Genomic DNA, 1164 nt, shown 5'->3' on the forward strand with positions numbered 1-1164 from the left:
TTATTGGGGGGGGGGGGGGGGGGGGGGCAAGGGACACACCAAAATGGTCCCGAAAAGCGCATCCCCAAGTCGGTCAGCATGCACCCCAGTACCCACAGGCGTGTTGTGCTCTACACGGTCACAGCAAACCTTGGCTTCAGCCCACAATGTAATAATGAAAACGGGAAGGTCTGCTTCGCTCCAGGAGGGATGAGTGGTCAGAGGGGGCGGGAGCTGGCCACTTCTCCACCTTCCCTACGCCCCCAGGACCCCGGAGAACTCACCAAGCCGCCTGGCACAGAACGCGCAGGAGGGCGAAACTGACCCCGAGGCACAGCGCGATCGCGGGTACCTTCTTGGCAGAAACCATCTTTGCAACATGCCATACTTTAAGCCTGTTCACGGTTCCAGGCTCTCAAGATGCCCTGAGCAGGGTGCGAGGTGAGGGCAGAGTGGCTCCCGCGGCGTGCGCACACTCGCGCTCACACTCGCCCGCGCTCACACTCGCCCGCGCTCCGACAGCCCGAACTGCGGTGGGCGTGTGTGTGCACGCGGGCCAGGGGAGGCGGAACCTGCCTTCCCTCGCCCCCTCCTTTTCTCGCTCTGCGTTCTGTGTGTATGTAGAGCTCTGTATACTGCTCCGCACCCTTTCGTGCCCGCACCGGTGAGGGTTTGGAGTTAACTCCGGCGCGCCTGCGCCTCAAAGCTGGACAAGTTTCTTCCAACCTGTAACTCTGGGCACCAGGACCTGAATCCTTCGTCCCTCCTCCACGTCACAGCCCCCAACCCCAAAGAGGTCCCCTGCCACTGCAGCGCTAGGCTTCCCGGTCTCCCTCTTGAGCCCCTCCCTTCCGGATTTCTCCATCAGAGTTCTCTGGTTGGGTTGTGTCAGAACCTGTTTGTACCCATTGTCAGGGCTGTTCACGGAGAAAGGGTAGGGCAAGATCTCTGGGCATAGGGGGTGGGCAGTGGTGAGGATCTTAAGTCAAGTCTGAAACCCTCTCCCTCAGTTGCTAAGAGATGGGGGGCGCTTTGCAACATGGATGAGCTTCCTCTCCGTTATAGGGGTTACAACTCCCTAGGAGGACTGTGGCCAAACTGTTAGAAAGTGAGCCCCAACCCTGCGCTGCAATCGGGCGTTTGCCAAGCTATTGCCTTAAAGATGCCAAATTTCTTCCTCTACCC

The 1164-nt window shown here is 59.5% G+C and overlaps 1 protein-coding gene across 6 annotated transcripts in view; it reads right to left on the reverse strand.

The window, feature by feature from the left end:
* Positions 1-799, reverse strand: part of Gabra4 (gamma-aminobutyric acid type A receptor alpha4 subunit) — a 92171-nt gene extending 91372 nt beyond the window's left edge. For 3 of the 6 annotated variants that reach the window (XM_023705994.1, XM_023705992.1, XM_023705995.1), the window contains exon 1: positions 264-349. In XM_023705994.1, the coding sequence (XP_023561762.1) occupies positions 264-349 (86 nt within the window). Of the gene's footprint in view, positions 1-263 lie in introns of all 6 variants that reach the window. The other 3 variants (XM_004645659.1, XM_023705993.1, XM_004645658.1) reach the window with 2 other exon arrangements.
* Positions 800-1164: the final 365 nt, after the last annotated feature.

Source organism: Octodon degus, unplaced genomic scaffold (genome assembly GCF_000260255.1).
Source record: "Octodon degus isolate 3935 unplaced genomic scaffold, OctDeg1.0 scaffold00235, whole genome shotgun sequence".
NCBI lineage: Eukaryota > Metazoa > Chordata > Mammalia > Rodentia > Octodontidae > Octodon > Octodon degus.